Source organism: Harpia harpyja, chromosome 9 (assembly GCF_026419915.1).
Source record: "Harpia harpyja isolate bHarHar1 chromosome 9, bHarHar1 primary haplotype, whole genome shotgun sequence".
Taxonomy (NCBI): Eukaryota; Metazoa; Chordata; class Aves; order Accipitriformes; family Accipitridae; genus Harpia; species Harpia harpyja.
The window spans coordinates 4809523-4828598 of record NC_068948.1 but is presented as its reverse complement, the minus strand read 5'-3'; the positions used below and the strand labels follow the sequence as shown (position 1 = coordinate 4828598).

General features: G+C 36.4%; 1 protein-coding gene across 3 annotated transcripts in view; it reads left to right on the top strand.

Annotated features, from left to right (window-relative positions):
- Window positions 1-19076, top strand: part of CDH13 (cadherin 13) — a 541021-nt gene that overhangs the window by 360363 nt on the left and 161582 nt on the right. For all 3 annotated transcript variants that reach the window (XM_052797009.1, XM_052797007.1, XM_052797006.1), the window contains exon 7: window positions 836-1014. In XM_052797009.1, the coding sequence (XP_052652969.1) occupies window positions 836-1014 (179 nt within the window). The remainder of the gene's footprint in view (window positions 1-835; window positions 1015-19076) is intronic.

The window sequence follows — 19076 nt, the reverse complement described above, 5'->3', positions numbered from 1 at the left end:
GGCTATTTCAGCCTCTGGTGTGCCCGTCTAAGGGAGAGGAAAAGACTGGATCCTGTGCTGCAGGAGTATGTGTTCCACTAGCTAAGTAGAGAATCGGCAGCATCTCGGTCCTCCCTGTGTTAAGTGTGAGGTAGAAGAGGAGTGAGGTTTTTCCTCTGTACATCCTTTAGGAATCTGTGCAGTCGAGAGTGTTTACCTTATTGCACTCTCTAGCAGAACTGTATGCCGTAGGATTTTCATGTTAAAAAAACCTTCATCACTCAAAGGATAGCCTGGCAATGGAGTGTGGTTTGTTTTATTTTTTATTGAGGCTGATGTAATAAGCCCATAAATTTGTACAAATTGACATTAGAAAAATGTAGGCTTTAATCATTACAAAATTTCTTATTGACAGAAATTATAATGTCTAACCAACTCTGAAACTGTGCAAGACTTTAAAGTGAAAATAGAGATCTTTCTTTTATTTCAGAATTGTCATGTTCATGATAATATCCTGAAGACTTTCTACCTGTAGAATTTAAAGTGAAAAAGATACCTGCATAGTTCATTTAGTGAAATGTAATTAATATGGATGGCAACAAAACATTCAAATACGGGGAACTTATGCTAGAGTCGTATGTCTGCTGCAAACCAGATACACTAGTCTTTTGGTTTTGGCTCAGCAGCAAGTAAAAATAATGCAAATACAAGTACAAACCAAGTATCAGGTGAAACTACTTAGCGGTCTTGATGAGATAATTATGTATTGTACCCACCTGGTTCTCACATGTGAAGGCAGCATAATTCTACATGTTCTTGCTAACTGCATTCTGTTGTCTGTCCACCTTTCCCTTAGGAACGACTGTGATGCGTATGACAGCATTTGACGCTGATGACTCTAGCACAGACAATGCTCTCCTGCGGTATAACATCCTCAAACAGACGCCTACCAAACCATCTCCAAATATGTTCTATATTGACCCAGAAAAGGGAGATATTGTTACAGTGGTGTCACCTGTACTGCTGGATCGTGAGGTAAGTGAACATTTTCCTATCGCCAGTCTGACACTTTAGTGTTTGTGCCTATAATCTTCTGTGATGTAAAAAGAGGTTCAGAGTATTGCAGGGGTGGGGATTCAGATATTCAACTTTGAGGAGTCTCTTAAGATTTTTGTTTATTTCTTATTTGGGCATAAGAAGTTATATACTCTGATCAATATTTATAAATCTAGTAATGCCTAATTTCTGGGCAAGACATTTAGTGTTCGATGGTGAGAGCAAAGATCTCAGGAATAAGTTGAATTCAACTTAGATTTGCCAACTGACCATTTGGAAGTGAAAAAAACCCAAACCGAATTGTGCATATACCTTGCTATGAGGTTGTTACAGTCTGGTGCTTTAAATAATTTTCTAGAATTTTCTTTTTATTGAGTGGACTTAATGGACTAATTAACTTGGTACCCCATAGGCAAAAAATGAAAATACAAAAAAGGAATAGTAAAGGGACAGGTAGTCTGCATGTGGTTTTAAGGTGAATTACCATAATGCCAAAATCTATGTTTATTATAGATCATTAACATTATGAGAGTGTAAACTGATAGCAAAGCAACCTTAGGTATGATCATTTCGTGTTCAGAAGATAATAAAGTAGAACCAATCTGTTAAGACAAAGGTTTAGTTATCAGAATATGAGAGATCTGGGCACCGATACAGTGATGACCCTAAACAGTTACTCTATAAATCACCATTTCCTTCGATTACGTAGAACTGTGTGCTCTTAGGTTCCTGAAGATGACCAAGTAATTTTTCTGCAGGCTGTTTCAGGTATGTGTTGATATACTGAACTTGTCTTCTAAGTTGGTTAGATTCAGGACTGGCCAGTGTTCTCGATATTCAGCACATTATTTCTCATTTTAACCAGATGAAAATTATGCCCATACCACTTCCCATTTTAGGTGAGTAGTCTTTCTGCAGGTTTTTCCAACAGTAGACAATGACTGGGTAAACCAGACATATATTCCAGTTAAACTAAGGTCTGGGCCTGTAGATCTGTCTTTTCAGTTTCAAGAGATTCCAATTTTTTCATACTTGTGTGGCTGGCCACAGAATCACGCCCAAGTTAAAATTCTTATAATCACTACATTTTTGCCTCAAGTTTCCCTTCTAAATTCATTGTTTCAGTTCAAAAGCTTTATACTGTTTTCTGAAGTCAGTTTAGGTGTTTTTATTCCTAATAGATAACCATTCCCCAGATAAAACTGATTTACTCAAAATTAGAAAATCAATGGAAGGGAATGAACATGCTTGCTTTTTCCTAGTATCTTCCAAAGGTCACTGGTGATTCATGAAATAATGATGCTATCTCCATACAAAAAGTCTGGTCTCAATCGAATGGGTATTATGGCTGGGTAGTATATCCTGAAAGCAAGATCTGAATTCCTCATGATTTTTAATAATAGTCGATTCAATACCTTGACTTTGAAGGTGACATGGCAAGCTGCAGTGTTGTTGAAACTGCAAAGTAATTTTTGGTGTTGCTGCAAATGCTGTATGTTTTATGAGCCAAATGTAGGGCTGTGTAAAATTTTAACGCTAATAACAAGCATTATCTGCAGATAAAGTCAAGTCTAATATTATCTTGTCAGGTGAAAGGCTTGGGAAAAAGTATGTTTTCCATTTCTTCACAAGGTGCTCTGTGTTGTGCTCTCTGTCATCTTGGTGGGTTCAGCCTCTTGTCCTCCTTCCTGCTTATGTGTGTCTTGTTTAGAAACTGGTACTCATGCCTCCTTTTTTTAGATCTGTGGAGTTAGCCATTCATGGTCAAAGATGTATAACTTCTGGTTTTGACCATAATAGTAGCTTTTGGGGACAAGCAGCCTAATCATCCTCTTCTGAACAATTCTGGGTCCCAACATAAACTTGATACTATATAAATAACTCTTATGTATTTCTATGTTGCTCATGAAATTGAATTATTGTAAAAGAATTGTCTGCCTCGGGTGGAAAGGGACAGGAGTAACACGTGGAGGAGGAAATGTCTGTGTAGCTACTGCTTAGGGAATAAGGTACCTGCATATCACCAGGCTTGAAGAAATGACTTTCAGGATGCCGGAAAGGTGGTGGGCAGGAGGGAGTACTGTTTGCCACTCCTCTGTAGGATATCAGCTGATATTAGTGCCTTATTGTTGTTATTTTTTCTCTAGTGAACCTTTGTAGATCTTAAATGTTTTGGCTGTTTATCACAATCTTTTATGAAGTGCATTGTAGAAACATGGGACAAAGAAACAATCTTTCCCCTGAAAGCCTTGCTAGTAGCTGTGTCACATCAGAGGACAAAAAATGTAGATAGAGGCATTGAATGGTGGTTGGACAAAGACTGCATGAAAGAGTATTTGTGAACAGGAGAGAGAGGAATGCTTTTACCTCCTCAGTTCTTACCCTTCATTGTTGGCATCTCAGTGGAGAATGTATTATAGTAGACGTGCATAGAGAACAGCAAGTTTTTCGTAATGTTTTCCATTGCTTGGAGAAAAGAATGAATGTTGAACAACTCAGCGGATCCGTTTTGATGACTGGCATTTGAGTCAGCAGTATTTGCAGGTAACCGGGTGTAGCTCACGAAAGTACACACAGTATATATATGGGGGGGCGGGGAGGAAGGTGCATTTCTGCTGGGGAATTCCACAGCTCCAGAAACTGCACAGCTTGGTCCTGGTGAATCTGATTATTCCTGACTGCCAATTCAAACCAGTGGCTTCTCCTAGATTTTACTTTAATTTGGGTCAATTGCCTGTGATTTTTCTGTCTTTTGCTAGCTCTATTTATTTTCTATTTGAATCTTAAAAGGGAGTACCAGTCAAAAGTGGATTATTCTTAGTTGTTCCTTGTAGGTGTACTATTTAAAACTGTATTAGCCCTAGACACCAATTAAAAAGCTAAATTAAAGTAAAAATTCTCTAGGATGGTTATGGAGAAGGGAGAAAACTATTTCTCATTAATCATATGTATATGCACCAGAGGTTGATATGAACTCTTTTAAAACATGTTAAAACACTGATTAAAATTACTCATATTTTCCATCTCTTTTAGTAAGTTTTACCACTGCTTGGATCTTGATGCTTTTGGGAAACTTTCCATTTCATTTAAGACAAATTAATAAAATATAAATAGTTTGGGTTATTGTTTTGGTCTTTTTTTTTTTTTTTTTTTTTTTTAATTTTAGGTATCACTTCATGTTTGTGCATCAGAGGGAACAGGAGACTGGGGGTATTGCCCAGTGGGAGATGCTGAGACGTGGTGATACAAAGCATCTGGCAGGTTTTGCACATACTGTACAGTCCGTATTATTCTTCCATGTTTCAACATTTTTGGAAAAGTTGCTATGGCATAGGCTCAGAAATTCTTGTTTCAGTGCAAAGAGTCAAAATACAGGCATTTACCCTAAAGTAAAATAAAGTTTGGCCATCTAGAGAGCTCAGGTTTTATATCCAATTGAATATAAGTGGGAGAATCTTAGCATGCATAAGTAAACATCTAGGTTAATTTTAAGGAGATGAAAAACAAGTAAAACTTTTTTTTTATGGTAATACTTTAGAATTAAAAGTAAATTCTAAGTAGATGCTTTCAAAATAAAACAAAATTTAAAAGAAAGGAAAAAGGAAAGAATTAACTTGTCTCTGGTGAACCTCAATGGTGCGTCTGCTTGTTCTTTCAGCTACACAGGATCAGCTTAAAATGAAGACAATTTTGTTAAATTCCTACAAAGCTTCAAAATTTCTGTGACTGGCATTTATTAGGTGTCTTGCTAAATTGAGAGTATGGAGATGGGAATGCTTCCTGCTGTGTTAAGTGACCTCTCCTTCAAAGGCTATTCCAAAGCTCTTCTGTGCATAAGGCAGCAGAAGGAATGTGTAATGTGCAAGGCATGGCTCTCTCTTTAGAGTTGTTTTCTTTCTTGCGCTGTCTAGAAACAGAAAAGTCATCTTAGGTCTTTCCTTTGAGTTGCCTGTCCACTTTGAGATCCCCAACCTAGCTATTTTATTTTTTTAGATTTGGTAATAATTGAATGTGTGTTTGATTAAACAGGGATGCGTGATAGTGTGTGCTTTGGAGCTACTTCCATAGTATAGTATTACCTACAAAAGCATTAAGCAAAATGTCATTCTCTCCAGTATGCAGAAAAAGCATATGTAGGAATCCCCCAGATTATATCCAGCAAGCTGCTGAGTGCTTTTGATTTCTATTGACATCTGCTGACGGAAGTTGAGTGCTTCATGCCTCCAAGGAAATACTTAGCACCATGCAGGATTTGTATTTATATACCAGTGTATTTTTATTTATAAATTTTTCAGATTCAAAATTGTTTCCAAAAGTGTGTGATCCTCAGGGTTTAAAGCAAAACTCAGATAATTTCTCAAAGAACATCCATTTTCATTTTCAGAAGGCAGGTAAGGACGTATTTTTGAAGATTAATGTGTTTTTTTTTCTTGTGGGAGTTAGGCATCCTTGAATGTGTCAGCAATAAAGATTGAAGAGTGTTAGGGGGCAAATTATACCTCCAGCTATCCATTGGAGAATACATTTTAATTCATAAATTCAGAGGAGAAGGATGCCCTCCATCAAAGTGTATGGTCTAAATGACCTGAAATGGAGCACAACAGGAAAAGAGAAGAAAAAAAAAAAAAAAGTGGGGGGGGGGGGGAAAGAGGCGGGAGAGAGAAGAAGAAAAAAAGAGGGAAGAAACCTTGAGGAAATGTCCTGAATTTTGTGTTTCAGGGATGGAAAGTCCACTTCAAAGTGACACTTCCCTGCAGTGAAAGAAAAATAATGTTCCTCATGTGCATAGGAGGAGAAAATGCTTGTACTCTTGTAGAATCAACTCTTAAATTTCCTTTATGGATCAGTAATCAGTTTTTCTGCTTACCCACAATGCTGTTTTGCCAGTGTTACAGACTCCTCTGCTCTGCAAGAAAGCAGCTCTATGATTTGTATAAATTTTATGTGACTAAAGTACTATAAGAAAGCTGCCACCACAGTTGCTTAAGTGAAATATTTACTTTACTTCTCACAGTTTGAGGAGTAATATGCTTTTGCTTTTGATAGGAACTGCTGTGCTTAATTTGAATTAAAGTTAACAAGCAGTTTGAGGTATCTGCTACATACTGGACTATATGCTGTCACATATGTTTTTAAACACCTCAAGAAAAGCAATTCAAGTATTTTGTGATTCTGAGAAACCCTGGGCTAGATTCAGTTAAATAAAATGTGTGATCTCCACTGAGACTTACACTCTGTGTGCCTGCACAAGCCATGCCACCGTTTCAGTAAGCAAGTGCTATATTCTGTAACCATTTGAACCAATCTTGGGGCATCAATCTACCATTGTTTGAATCATATATACCTGTCCCTCTCTTTATTACTTGGAAACATGGAGCTGAAAGCCTCATGCCATAAATGATGAGAAACCTGGAGTTACATTAGCCCATCCTGCTCATGTTTATGTGGACCGTTTGTAATAACGTAATAGCTGGCTGAGCCTCCCGCTTAACCGGATAGCTCTAAGCTATAAACAACTGCAACAAAAAGCAGTGTATAACAACTAGCAAATACCCATTCCTGTCCATACGTTGATGAATGTCTGTACAGTGGCTAGCAATTTTTCAAGTCAACAGCAGCCCACCAATACGTGTTCACCAATACACTGTTCGTAAAAAGGAATGAATGCTTGCATAAATGTTCTTTACAGTATGCAACCAGTTCTGCTGTGATAAGTAAATCACAGTGTTCTTGTTGATAGGGCTTAAGTTCTCTGAAGGGGTAGCAGGAGGAAATAGAAAAAGCTTGTCCATTTCTGCATATAGACGCTACCCTCTTTATCCCTATTTTCCATTTTGGAGATATGTGTCTTAAGCAGTCAATATACTTATTACTTGATCTAAATGCAAATGCTGAACCAACAGTGCGCTCTCATTTTTAATGAAAAGATATTAATCTTTTCAGCAAATGCATTCCACATTTGATCTTCATATTAACCTCTAAAATATTCATATTTACAGTGATTGTGGGAAAACGTATACCTTGGAGCATATCAGCTCTGAGTTGAAATAATTGTATCATTTTGTCTTGTCTTCTCTGACAAAATTCCCACTTGCACACCTTGAACTTGTTTTGCAATATAATAAGTTCCATAGCTGGACCACAATTTCTACGGTTTGGGGTTTTTTAGTGACAGATACGGCAATAGCTCCTATTTCTTTTCTGCTTAAAATACAAGATAAACAAACCATTCATCCTTTTCCCTTGATTAATGCGCTCCCTATAGTATATGGTTTCTGATGTCTGTAAATGTGAGGAGCAGTGGGTCTTCAGCCAGTGAAAAAAAGTGGTGGGTCTTTGGTCTCTTCTCAGAGATTATTCCATAGTCCATTGTATCTCAAATAGTAGAAAAGTAGAAAATGAGGAGAAGAAATCTCCCAGTTATAATGCTAGCTTAAGAACAAATGGACAGAGAGATGGAAACTGCTTGTTAGTGAGATGTAAACTCATATTTGAAGTTGTTTATGATGAACTTTCCAGCATTTGGGCTTAAATGGCTGCAGTGAGAAAGAATCTTACTTTACTAGATGTACCGTTTGATTCCTGTTATGTTTTTGATGAGAAAGCTCATTAACCCATTCTTAAATCTTGAAAGAGGCTGTGCAAAAGAGGTAAATGAAAGTAAAGATTATATGTCAAAATATAAGTAGTATCATACAGGTTAGGAATAGTAAAGATTCCCATTGCCAGAACATTAGAAAAATTATTCATTTAAAAAAAAAAAAAAAAAGGTCTGCTCTACATAAAGCTGTAGTGGCAGAATTTCTGCAAATCTTTCATTACGTTGTTATTATCAGTTTCTACTTTCATTTAATTCAACACATAGTTTGATAGATTTTGTTTAAAAAAAAAAAAATTATCTGACAATAATAGGGACCAGATTTTCTTTTCTATAAACATCTACGAAGGGTGAACATATCACATCAGGAACCTCACAGGCAACCATTTCAGCACAATGTTGCTGACTCTTTCTGGAGAGTGAATATAATATCAAGATCACAAGGCAGATAAATCACTAAATGGCTTTTCTTCAAAACACTAAGCACAACATGTAACAATCCTACCTCTGGAAAAAATAAAACCATTGGGTGCACAAACACATTTGCTTTCTTTGTAAATGACAGGCTCACTGAATAAGCTACTGCTTATACTCTGTGTCTTGCATTTACCTTTCCCACTCTGAACTGAGCATGACTAGCTGCAAAACCCCAGGGACTGCTGGAGCTCCCTTCAAATTCTTGCAGCAGCTCCTCTGTGTGGATGGTTGAGCCCACAGCAGGTTTTCCTTCCCAGTCCTAAACTCTGGTTTGTTGACAACAACTTTGTAGGTAGAAACCCCTAGCCATTGCAGACTCCACATTATCATCCTGCCAGCTCTGCTGGCTGACATCTATGTGTGCGTGCTCCTTTACAATTTCATCCAATATAAACCGGGATAATTGCTATACATACTTCTTAAGCTTTTTAAACTGTAGATTGCAGGTGGGATAAATAATAACCACTTAACAGGCAGAGGTTCTGCAAGGACCTGTTTCCCCCCTCTGTGTGGCTGAACCACATGAAATCCCAAGCCATTTCTCAAAGGAATCTTTTTCTACTTGCTTTCTCTGTGTTTCCTTCTGATGCTGAGAGAAGAAAAAGAGCATTGCCAGCTCTTCATGAGGATCTTGGATTTATTTCTTAGATAGGTTACTGGCTCTTCATTCCTCTAGTATGTTATCCACCATAATATGAAAACCACGTGATTCTCAACTATTGATGACTCTAAGCATCATTTTAAAATATATACTCCTATAATAGCTTACTTTCTGGAAAAGCTCTGTATTTTCCACAAGATGATGTGAATATGATTTTTCGAACTTGCAGTTCTCTGTAGCTGCACTGAGAAATATTTATATTGTGTCTCTCTTAGGAGTTTTGGTATCACTAGCTCCTGTGGCAGATATTTTGCTGATCCTCTAGATGTGTCACTCATCTAAACATCACGAGTTTCTCTGACACTGATTTATTGCAGAGAGATTTAAAAAAATGTCATCTTCAAGACACTAAGAGTGACACAAAGCATGGTATCAGCTGCCCATATAATTTGAATAGAGGCTGATAAGTCAAATGTTATCTTTTTTGGCTAGAGTTTCTTTATGTAAAAAAATTGAAAGGAATATTAGGTCTATGGATGTTTGATGTTAAAATCCCACTGTGACAAATGACTGTCTAAGAGGGGAAAAGAAGGGGTGTATTCATAACAAAAAACCTTCAAGTGGCAGATTTTGCAGGGAGACCTGTTTAATTACTAAATGCTGGCACATTCTGCTAGTATGAAGGGCCCAATGGTCACTAAAGTTCAGCTACAATGGAAGATAGTAAAACTTTGAAATTCCAGGTTGGAGACATACCATGCTTTTTGTAGATGCCTGAGGCAATGGTTTCAGTTCAGGAGAAGGAGGATTGGAAGGGCCAAAAGGTGAGAAAAATCTGAAAAATTCTCACTACCCATGTTTTTCAATCCTTTCTTAGGGCCAAGGAATATGACTATAAAATGTGGAAGTAAGTCTCTATTGATTAATCCCAATACATCCTCTTTTTCTTGCAAATATCCCAAGTTTCCAAACAGGTTTTGCTGTCTGGATAAGATTAACTCCTTGTTATAGAAGTAGTAAGGATGTATCGCAGTTAATCCTTGAAAAAACTTTTTGAGTTTTCTATCATAAAATTTTGATTTTTGCATCAAGTATCAGCACTTTCAGAATGCTCAGTGCTTAAGAGAGCAAAGAGGAAAACATCTGAAAGTAGCCAGTTTACAACCAGCGTGACTCAAGTAGAGTTAGTGCTGAAAAGTAAATGGAATTACTTCAAAGTCACTACAGGAACAATTGCTTAGCTACAGCAGAGTTGAAGCTCAGAGCACTTGGGACTCTACAAGAGTTCCCCCAGATATACTTCAGGATAGAAAGTTTTGTGTGCTTTAATATGAAAATCAATCACTATTCTTTCTTTTCTCAAAATACAATAAAGCTCTGGAAACTGAGTGGTCAACAACTCTACCTTTAGTCAAGAGCAGTATCAAATATATACTTATGTACTTGTGAGTATAATGAACACATAGCCTTAATATTGTTGGAAATTCACCAAACATATATTCATTTGTATGCTCTGTTAACACCTTGGCAAGGGAGAGAATTACCCAGTGCCAGAAATTAGGATTACACACTAGTCATTTTCTCAAGAGAAAACAAAGAAAATTAAACCCTTGGATTAATGTTTAATACCAAAAAGGAAAAAAGAATCTAGCTGTAAAACTGTGGGTCCAGATTGCTTAACCCTTCTTTCTTTAACATAAAAAGGTATTGTCAAATACATATATGGTTATTTTTAGTGTTCCGCTAGCATAACTCAGATTTCCCAGAGCTGTTATTGTGGGATAATTCCTCTGGCATCAATGGGATATTACTTTTGATTCCCCAAATGCCAATCAGATAACAGGTTCATCTCTCATTTATTTTCACTTTCTTTTATCTTTCTTGTTTTCTAATGACTTTCTATTTTTAGAGTGTATGTAGCAAAAATTATTTAAAATATGCTGGTTTGTAGGAGATTTTATCTTAATACCATCAAAGAGAAAATTCTTTCTCTCCAAATTCTGCCTAATTGTACCTGTCCTTTGTGCTGGAGTATCTAATTACAATAACATGAATTAAAATGTGTGTGTGGGGGGTGGGTTCAGCTTTTACTCTCAGTGTCATTGTATTCTTTTGGCTTGTGTAAAGCATTAGGTAGCATTTCTGTATTTAGTTGAGTTAACACCCCATAGTCCTCAGTCTGTACTATTGAGTTATATAAAACTCTATTCAAGGTTTAAAAAAAAACCAAATCCCTCTTAGATTACATGAATAACTAGTTTTTAGTTTTCTGTTTATATACTCAGTAAATCAATTAAAAGGCAATCTGAGAAGGAAGAATGTGAATAGTGTTGGTATATTTGATTGAATTATACCTTTAAGTTCTTGGAACAGGTAAATACACAGAAATATCCTGAAGAAATATCCCTTTGAAGAGACCTGGAGATGCATAAATTGTTGAATTAAGTGTGTATAAATATAAAGAGTCATCTTAATCACATTCTCTTCTGATTCTCTTTTGGCCTAGAGAATCCACTAGTGTTTCACTTGTAATACATTCATGTAACTTTTGGCCTATTTGTTTTCAATTTTTATATATTGGGCAAAGTGCAAAAATTGAAATCGTAATTAAAATATAGCTGGAACATCCCAGAGAGACTAGTGACAGCCTTTGAATCTTTTTTTAGTTGTAAATGTTGGACATTACATCCTTATTATGTATATATAAACATTTCAGAAGCTCAAAATCTAAAGCATAAATTAAGTCATTCAATCCTGTGGTTGATTACTGTAGAATTAAAGTTCAATTTACCACAGAAGGGCTAGCCTTTTCTTTATATATGTTATATACTTTTTTGATATGGCTATGAAAGTTCCCTAAATGATTGATTTTTCCTTTCTGGAAGATCACTGAATTCTCTGTCAGTGATCAGAATGCTGCCTTTTATGCAAATAATTCAGTTTTTGCTGATGACTTTTTACATTTTGCTTTTGACATCTTTAATTTGATCTGTTTTGTGTCATGGATTTTTTTTTATTTTTTTTTAAGGCAAACTCAATTTCCTTGAGAGGAAATCCATAAAGCATCATTCTCCCTGCAGAATGAGTATAAGTTGACTCCTTCAAGACCATATATAAATCACTCTTAAGGGAAGATATTGCTCACTCAGAAAAGTGATTTGTAAACACTTTAAGTTTCTGCCATATTATACTACCATCTTTAAATAGATACCTCCATCTAAAATATGAATTCTGCCTTGTAGGTTGATGGTACCATGGAGCAGTATTTATGAATGTTGACTTTTCTTTTTTGATGTGCAGCGTATGATTACTTCAGCCCATGTTGCCTGACACTGCTCATTTAATGGTTTTTAGAATACTGGACCACAACCTGCCCTAGATGAGATGTTATTTTCAATGTAAGAATTGAATATCCTTGCCACCTTATATTTTCTTTGTAGTATTTATACTAGGATGTTGCCTTGCATAAAGTTTGAAAGTACACTTAGGCAGGCCACGCAATGTATATGCTGCAGATGAAATGCATGGTAGTGCTGGTAGGGGAGGAGAATTACAGTCTTTGAAATGGGGGATATTTTCACTGACATTCATGAAAATATTTCAGCTTTAAGAGACTACAACAGAAAAGAGAACCTAGAATCTGGCCTTTGCTTCTGGAGTGAAGAGGAGGGGAAGTAAATTTTATTGCAAATGTATTTCAATTTAGTAAACATCTGTCATGTATATTTAAAACTGCCATTTCAGGATTGTAATTATATCATCTGAAAATAAGTCCTCCTCAAAAGAGAATTGAAGTGACAGGCTGAAGAAAATGAAACATGACGTTGCTCATTCTCCTTTCGTCCTAGAGCTAAAATTTAAATTAATTTTCTTCTTCTTGTCAGAAAGTATTTTAATTGGAAATTATTTTTGATTGCAGTTTTCAGAGAGGAATGGGATTCTTCTAGTGTGTGTGTATAGAAGCTGTTCAGTGTCTCCATAATATTTTACTAAATTAATGATTTGCATATATTTTAAATAGTTGACAGCTGTACTGGTAATTCTAAAGAAGGTTAAAAAATTAAAAAACCTGAGATAAATGTAAAGATTTTAACCTTTTTTTTTTGTTCCTCAGCATCTTTGTATACAGCAATGTTGTGTTTGTTGCTATAGTTACCTGCTTGTTGGGAGAAATGAATATTTGATATTAGCAGTTACTAGACTGTAAAAATTAGATATGTTGCTTCGGTTCAATTTAGGTTTATCACAATTTTTTTTTTACAGCTGAATTTCCTTTAAAAATGTTGAAGGAAAGTTATGGAGCCATATTCTTATGGGAGGTTACAAGTCTCTGTAGCCCTGGAAGTTCATTCACACTCATTCCAGAGTCCTTTGATGAACTAAAAGATCCTAATTAAATTTTCTTCCAATATGCTTTCATTTTCAGCTTTCAGACTGCTTACAATAGGAGATTCTCCTATTTATATCTTAATCTAAATATCACAGAGGACACTGGTAGTCATGCCACGGCCATCACAGATGGTGGCTTTCTGTGCTGAAACAGAGTGACCTAGCCTACAAGGGATCAAATATAAGTGTTTGGCTTATTATCTCACTTCTGAATTATTTCTGGTTTGGCATAATGCTTTTTTGACACCTGATTCAGCCGTCATCAGACAGTGAAGCACCAGAAGGTACAGGAATGCAGCTCTAAATAGCTATCAAGGTAACAATTCAGTGGAAGTCGCACATTAGAGAGGAAAAAGGTCTACATAGCAGTAACAAGAATATGTGGGTTTATTAGAAAAATTACAAGATTGAAGCAGTTGCTACTTTGACATTTACCTTAGCATTGGTACTTTACTGCATGCATGAAAATCTTTGGCAGAAAGATTGACTTAAGGAAAAATGTTGCTGAGATGTTTTCATGCAATGCTCTCTCACCCGTGAGAAGTGACAGAAATCCTGTTGGCTGCATTATCTTTCTTTACCGTAATTGCTCTTGTCTTAGAAAATTCTGAATCGTCTCTGCGTACTTTCATTAATGTATCCTTGATAAAATACAAAACTTACGGAAGAGACAAACAGAAGGGAGATCACAGTTTCCCTAGAGGATTTCTGCCTTTAAAATGAACCATGAGTGATAGATGGTAAGTGCTGAAATGAGAGGGTTTTTCAGGGGAATTTGTCAAAAGTGTACCTCTAATATGTGGAAGTCCAGAGCTTTCCACTAATGTGATTAAATGTTTGAGAATACAAGAGAAAGACAGTAAAATCTGTGCTGATGGTAATAAAGGTCTGATTTAGGCTTTCTTGAGGTGACTGGAAAGTTGTCTCCATTGATTTTTGCGGCAGAATTTGCAGCAGGTCCAAGGCAGCTGTGCAGCTGAACAGGGGAATTAGAGATAGCAGGGCTTTTTGCTGGACTTTTGACTTCTCACCATAGACTAATTGTAACATTAAGGCATCATGTTCCTGCCTTAAAGGAAAAATAATCACCAGGTTCTGTACACGGTCGTCACTCCACTTTTGAAGGTAGCACTTTCAGATAACAATAGGCAAAAACGTTGCTTTTAGCAATGTGGTTAAAGAGATGGTTGTAAGAGGTTCAGAGAAGCGAGCAGTGTAGTTCAGTTAGAAAATTCCAGCACTTCAAAATAGATTATTTTTTCAAGCCTGTTTTTTCTACGAGAACTGGGAAAGTCTAAGTTCAATCAGAAAGTTTTACAAACTGTTCTGAGTTCATTTGGTTTTGTCTGTGCTTGCAGCAAGAGCTAGTGGTGAGGCAGGGCATGCTGATCAGTCGGGTCCCAATTACAAAAGGGTAATGTGACTTCTCCCCAGGCACTTGTGTGATGGCAGCCTTATGCTTCAAGAGGAAAGCTTTCCTACTCCCATCTTTCATGCTAGGTCTCTCCATCCATGTGTCTAGTTTACCGACCTAGCAAGAGGCTGACCCAGCAAGAGAAACTTGCTGAGATGCTGAGTTGAATCGACTCGTAGACGTGCCTGGTGCCAACCCAGACCGTCACTGGGATGGAACCATGTGGCTGAGCGGAGGGACAGGAAGAGTAAAGCCTTTCTTTTTCAGCCGTGGTGAGCCATGCCTTAGCTCAGCTGCTTTGGGTAATCCCCTCCTCTAGCTCCACAACTTACTGTCACTTATGTACATAGTTTTTAGTGATATAAATTGGTCGTCCTTTCAAGCATGTGTAATGCCTGGAAGCTTATTTAGAAACCCAATATTTAACAATGCTGCACCAAAATTTTCAATGCCCCCCTCCCCCAAAACAAGCAAACAAACAACCTGAAGAAAGCTTCAAGAGTTACACTCCATTTTGTCTAGAAGCAGAACTGCAGATAAGGCTGGCAAAACACTTTTACCTCACTGGGTAGCAGCTGTAATGTATCTCAGATTGCACTGCCTCTCTGAATTCACTGTATGTGCCTCTGGCTCTGTAAAGTGCATTGTTTCCTCCCAAGTAGAGAATGACACAGCTGAAGGCACTTTCCACCTTCTACAAAATGCCCTCAGCACTATGTCATCACCACCAATATGGCCCTTCTTCCCCAGAGAATAAGGAATTTGTTTCTTATATAGTAGAAAATTCCACTAGCAATAGCCTCAAGCCCGCAGTAGATTTTCCATCTTGCCTAATTTGTGAAGGGGTGGGTGAGTTTTTCCTAAGAACTGTCTTCAGGTAACAGGGATTCTTTAAAATTCAGTTCTTTGGGTATACTGGAAATAGGGAGGACTCAAAATTTATTGGCTGACAGGGATCCTTGAACTAGTAATTGTGAACTGCTTAAGATTTAGATAGATGTAAATCTATATAAGTACCTATATGTATATATACATTTTTCTTTTTTTTACATTGAATGTTCTTTGAAAGACATTTTATAACTGGCTTGCCTTTAATTGGAAAATGGGGCACGAAATTTCATATGATTGTGTTGTGGCTGTCATATCTTAGTATGAAAGGCCACTCACATCACGTGCAAAGGTGTAGATGCAATTAAACCAAGCTTTTACTAAAGCAGCCACAAAAACGGTGGCTCACAACTTGATTTGAGGGAGGAAGTAATCTTTAAAAAACAAAATAAAGATTTAGGGCTGTGTAAATGAGCAGAATTTCTTTTCAGCTGTAAAGCAGGTCTTGTCTCCTTCCAGGTGGAAGGAGCAGAATAGCGAATACCCGGGTTCAAAAAGTTTTAATAGAAATTCCTGTCTTGTTAGGCACTTTCCACTAGCATCAGTGTATCAGCTTGTTATTTTTTCCCTCTAGTTCATATATCATATTTAGTTTATCAGCCTCCATATGAAGCAAAGAGGATTTGATTACATGATCTGACATGTCAATGTTATTTTGGGGAGGCAAAGGGGTTTGATGATTTGATCTTAGCGACTTGGTAAGTTACTCCTACTTGAAGAGACGGGATTTAAATTAAACTGAGGATATTCATTTCCAATAGATAAAGCAAGATAGGTTTTTCTTTTTTTCATCCCTGAAATGATGGAAAGAAGTATGTAATTTTTGTTTCATTAAGATGGAAGACAGAAAACTGACACAGATTTTGGAATATAAATTAAGAATTTAGATGACATTTTGAGGAAACAGATAAGCAGAAGATGCCTTGTGCTTTAGTTAGAGCAAAGCCTGTCTTTTCCAGTCCTATCCAGGGAAGATAAATTATATAGTATAATTCAGACTATTACTGATAAATGTAATGGATCAAACAGAATATTCTAAGTTTCAATAAATACTAGTGAGAAAGGTAACTTTCGAAACACTTTCCTATTTTCTGTACAGCCCATCTCAGAAAATAATAGACAGTATCTTTAAAACAAATCATACAATGCACTGTGGAAAACATACTAGAATATTTTATATCATTTAAAACATATTCTTCACTCAGTTATAAATATTGGGGAAAACTGAAAAAGTGTGTTGTAACATTTTGCATATAAATATATTTCCTATTCATATATGGGCATAATGGTAACCACTCAAAGATAAGATAGCTGATTTAAGACTTGTAGGCAAAAAGGAATCTGTTGCATATAGAATGTAAAGGTTAAGAAATGAATAGTTGCTCTTGTAAGAATTCTAGGAGAAAATAATGAGTAGAGAAAAAACAAGTAGCAAATACAAGTTGTTCAAGAATTTGTGAAGGGAATCACAGTACCTCATTTAGGCTCTTGAGCAAGATGTGCTCCTGTATACTCAGTGAGGAAAGGGCAGTTTGGATCTTAGGCATGTTGCATAGTCCATTACAAATGCTTGTTTCTCTCCACTGATACATGGCAAGCCAGACTATGCTTAAAAACATTAGGTGGTGTGAGCCCTCTCCTCACAGACATGGGGAGTAGGTGACTACTTTCACCAACTACTGCAAAAAAACAGCATGGGAAAAGTTGGGGGAAAAAAGACCCCAGGACAAATTCTGTTTTTCCATGGTCACTTACTCTCTCTGGAATACAGCTGTGTGGCTTTTTTACTATTGTGCAAACATCTGGAGAGGTACAATTATGTGCATTCCAAATCTGTCACATTAATTCAATTGAAAATAGTTCTAGGAGTTTCTTCTTCCTTTCGGCTTTTAGCTCAGTGTAGATCAAACCCTGAAGAGCGCAAAGATTTTATTTCCGTGGTACACAGATTATATTATCTAATAGCAATCTCTGTCGTAGCAGAAAAGAATAACAACATTCTTGCCAGATAAAAGACAATGCTTCATCTCCAAAGAGCCTCAACCAGTCGCATAATTCATGGCTTTGGGCTTTGTCTACTTGTAAAAGATTCATGAACCCTTCTCTTGCTACTGTCTGCATCTATCTGGTTCTTAAGTAACATGAATTAAGAGCAGCATGTCTAGTTGCTGTTCCTATTCCATTTTTTTTGCTGTTGAGTACTCTTTTCAAGTTGCTAGGCTGGGACCTAGCTAATGCAGAGCCATCCATTTCTGCTTTTCCAAAATTCTACAGTAAGTTGCATGCTGATGTTGGTAGATACTGGCCAAGAAAAGCACAACTAAGATTTATCTCTTTGTTCAGTCCTTTCCCGCAGTAGGAAAAACCTCAAACAGCCTGTCTAACGTCTACCTTTTCCTGGATAATCCATCTCTGGAAACACTTTTGTATGTATAATTGTCTCCTTGGGAGGACCAGACTCCTGCGCTGGTGGCACCCTGATTTATTCCTTTGCTAATCCTTGTGTGTTTGGCAACAGAATATTGTTGTAGCCGGTACATTAGAAATTTATGTCGTGAAATAATAACAGGATGGATGATGACAGAATAAAAAAGATTGGCTTCGAACTATTTATCTTAAAGCTATTTTCTCATCTGCTTCTATTTATTTTCCTTTTTATTCTGAAGTTCTAGTCTGATAAATAATATCTTTTCAGTGGCTCTCACCTTCTGATGAATTTCTCTCTTTCAATGAACAACATATATTTAAGAAAATAATGTATTTTTAAAAGTTTTCAACATCAGTGAGGGTAAAGAAAAAATATAAAGGATCCAAGAGGAGTTAGAAATGTATTACTGCAATAATAAAACATAGGTCAACTTACCACGCTGGAATACATCAGAGAAAAACTATGGGGAAAACAGTCAGAGAAAAGAAACAGGGATAGGGAAATTTGTAGAAGACAGTGAAGCACAAAAAATAATCTGTTGAGTTAGAATTTTGGCTACTTCACTTGCTTGTATTGTATTTTTGAGTAATGGAATGAAACTGGATAAAGAAAAATATCCAGGAACATTTTCTATCAAAGATTAAACTATGAAATTACCTTCTAAATGTATGTTCACAAGTATACTTTGAAGTAGCACAGAAAAAGAACAACAACTTCCATGTGTGTGCTTTAACAACAACAAAAAGCCATTCATGAACAATGTACCAGTCAGAAAATATCATTTTCAGGGTTCAAAAATCTTTCTTTCTCCACATTTAGAAGTGTTTCTTAAAGATGTATTTTGAAGTAAATGGACAATTTTTACAGCATGGAATGAAAAAAGACTTAGTTTTGAATCTTCATGCATAACTTTGTGTTTAAGGTTTCAAAAACATAGAACAAGTAATCAAAAAGGAATATATATTTTAAAAGACCTATTAACATAAGTCATTTAAGGAATGTATGACATAAATGTATCAGTAGATAGCAGCATTACTCAGATGTATGGGGAATATCAGTGGATGTAATGGAAAAGTAAACAGGTGAAAAGCATCCGCGCTATTTCTGAAGAACCCTGATGACTTTTGTGAAGAACAGTTCATTTCTGAATATCCAGATGTTCATACAATAAGGTGCTATTTAAAGTTAGCACAAACTTCCCTCTCTCTCTCTAGATAGCATCAGACTTTTGAAGTCTTTTAAAAGA